At 38.0% G+C, this 3,283-nt stretch overlaps 1 protein-coding gene across 1 annotated transcript; it reads left to right on the plus strand.

Moving 5' to 3' along the window:
- Positions 1-266: 266 nt before the first annotated feature.
- Positions 267-944, plus strand: LOC144358472 (uncharacterized). Its single transcript, XM_078012174.2, has one exon. The coding sequence runs from the start codon at positions 267-269 to the stop codon at positions 942-944; it is 678 nt and encodes a 225-aa protein (XP_077868300.2).
- The last annotated feature ends 2,339 nt before the right edge of the window (positions 945-3,283 follow it).

Below are 3,283 nucleotides of genomic sequence, written 5' to 3' on the forward strand. Positions count from 1 at the left end.
TTATGTTAAAGCACGGTGGTAGTCGTGCAGCGCGTGTTTGAATTTCATGTAAATAAACAATGTACGCGTTGTATATGTCACTATGAGTCCCATTTCGAACACGGCGCTGCGCGACGACTACCGCCCTTTAATTATGTGTAGTGGATTGCTAAACTTATTTCTGTACTGTTGTGGGCGGTTTATATTTTGAGTTTAGATGTTATTTTCTTCATTTATTATCAGGCAACCTGTATACTAAAAGTAGTGATATAATATTTATATTCATCATGGCAACTCGTTCTGTTGGAGTAACTCCCTCTGTCCGAGTGATGCTATGGGCACATGCAAGATCAAGATCAACTGTGTTTGAAATGGCGATTGCCGCAGAACCGTCAATAAAAGTTTACCACGAGCAGTTTGTCATGGCACACTTCCATGGTGAGGAAAGAATGTGTGATGAGGTGTACTTTCGTGGTCCTCCAGTTCCTGGTTATACATATCAAGAAGTCAAAGATAGACTGCAAACCAATTGCATCTCTGAAATAAGTGCAATTTTTGCGAAAGATTCAGCAGGAGCACTGGGTGGAAGAGCCAATTATAAATACCTACCCACTGGTTATATCAACACATTTCTGATTCGTGATCCGAAGGCTTCAATCCTCTCGGCATACAAGTGTGCTTTGGCTGAATGCGATCGCACCAAAACTAGTGTTCGATCCGCCGGCAAAATTGCCATCGGTGGTGGTGGATTTATCCCAATATACAAACTGTACAAGTACGTCACCGATGAATTAAAACAACGTGCAATAATTGTGGATTCTGACGATTTAGTATTGAATCCAAGGAAAACGTTGCAAAAATATAGCACAGCAACTGGGCTGCCCTTTAGTGAGAAGTTCTTACACTGGACACCAGGAAACACGCACCATTTCCCCCGATTTAATGAAGTCTCTAGAATTTCTTAATCAGTTTTTCAAAACAGCCATTGAAAGCACTGGGTTTATTCCACCATCACATTCTCAGATGGATCTCAGTGAATTACCCGAAGAATTAAAAGAGCATATTGATCATGCCATGCCCATGTACAACGAGATGGCGAATAATAGATTATAAAGTTGTTTGTTTCGATCTGCGAAAAGCTAAGTTATTTTCAATGAAATATTTCAAACTATTTGGGGAGTTGGAATAAAAAGAAATACTCCCTCATTTTGTTTTCAATTTACGCCATTTGTATATGAAATTATTGGAATATGACCCACACATACAAGATATCGCATACCGGTACCACTAAATTGTCAAGTCATGAAGTGTCATTTTTTGTCAGTTTTGATTAACAAAAATACTGAAAAAAGTGTTGCTATTAATGAAATATATATTCTCATTATATATTCTCTCCCTGTAGTTGATAATATTAAAGTGAGATGATTTAAGCTGATCAAAATACAGCAGTACACCGTACACAAATTTTGAAACTTATTTCAGGGGTCAAAGGTCAAGGTCATAATGGGCCAAGTTTGGGTGTCAACTCCTGGGTCAAAGTCAGTCGAGTTCAACTTCCTAAACACTGTCGGATATAAGTGCATTTTCTGAGACTTCTACTTAATGAAAAATATTGTATTTTATGTACAACCAACCACAACATGCTCTACTCACTGTTGCAGACATATAAGTTCTAAATAATTCTCATTTGTTATCAGAATATTTAGTTATCACCAAAAAAAACATCTGTTTTGATGTAGTCCCATGTACTAAGTATTTCCCTATACTTTAACATGAGCACACATTATTCCTATGGAGCCTCGTTTTTGTGTCAATTTTTCTCTGCGCATACAAGTTCTGCAATACTCAGGTCAGAGCGAGGTTACACGCAACACCAGCACAGTTCGGGATAGAATAATGTCACAAGGTTATCACGTGATCACACAGTTATTGACACTTGGACACACATACGTATTCACACGATAAAATGTTAATGCAATGCTCGAACTTGAGGTCTTTGCAAATAAGCGTGATACATAGTTTTCCTGTGATTAGACATAGAAATGTTACTTCACAAATTTCTGACGTCAACAAGGAGTTTCAGACTTCGATTAAATTTCAGATATAACTTCTCAATACGAAAATTAGCTAGGTCCACACAACGTCGCGTACACACAATAAATAAGCAATCATTCGGCATAGCAGGGTTACATCACTGATGGACCATTTTTATGATTAAATCATGTGAGAGTTAGTTATTAAGTCACATCAACACTGACATCGGAATGTACTCACTGTTCTTACTTTCAACGTCTGACACTCATATCTCTTATGCTTATCGAGATAAACAGGTGGTAAATTCAGCGACGACTTGTATGCCGTCTTCTGTCCCTATTCCAAATTTGGGACAGTCCACAATAGGTTTGACGCAGAAATTAACGCAACTCCTCCCTTTATTCATAAAACATGCACGCACATGAACGAAAGATGGCGCCATTCACTGATCACCACAAATCTGGTTAATATTCGCAGTCAAGTAATGAATGCACTCGAAGGTCTCAACAAGTAATCATCAAAACATAAATAATAGCTAGATAATACTTCCCACTTCGGAGGCATGCATGCTACAATTAGAATATAATGGAGTAAATACTGTATTTGTCATTTTGACTGGTCGAGACGTACTTGGCGGGGTTTACTGATAAGTGTAACATGTACTTTCAGTTCAAATTTTCTAGCATGGGCACACAATTTGTTTACAGTATGACATAAAAACATATGTTATCACAGTTTTGGTAAAAATAAAGTTTAAAGATGAATTCATAGCCTATAAAGTTATCTTAAAGCGCGGTAGATATATGGATCTCATATAAACAAAGATGGCGCAGATCAACGAGTACGAACTGAGACGTTTCCACGCTTTAAATAAGTAATTTTCATGTTATTGGAAGGTATCGAAGGAGTCACCGGCGGTAATCAGTGCAAGTCGCGCCCAGGTCAAACCTCGTACTTGGATTGTGGGAAAATCGCGACGACTACCGCGCTTTTAACTACACAGTGTAATTCCATCACTGGGCACATTTAGTTGAATGTGAATTAACTAGCCCTTTTCCCATTTTCCCAAAACGATCATGTGAACACATGAATTACTTGATACAAAAAACATTTCTCGTGCCACTATGATGTGCCACAATCGTTTCATTTATGTTATTGAGATGCCTAAAATAAAGTGTTTATGATATTTGGCCAAGGATGTTTATCTAGGAGCACGAGATATTTTTGAATGCCACTGTGTGTACCCCCAATTGTGTTACGTTCTCGACCA

Source organism: Saccoglossus kowalevskii, chromosome 6 (assembly GCF_978046115.1).
Source record: "Saccoglossus kowalevskii chromosome 6, keSacKowa6.1, whole genome shotgun sequence".
In the NCBI taxonomy this organism is placed as follows: domain Eukaryota; kingdom Metazoa; phylum Hemichordata; class Enteropneusta; family Harrimaniidae; genus Saccoglossus; species Saccoglossus kowalevskii.

Excerpts from the sequence above, each read along its gene's own strand:
- LOC144358472 (XM_078012174.2), top strand. The coding sequence starts at position 267 with ATGGCAACTCGTTCTGTTGGAGTAACTCCCTCTGTCCGAGTGATGCTA.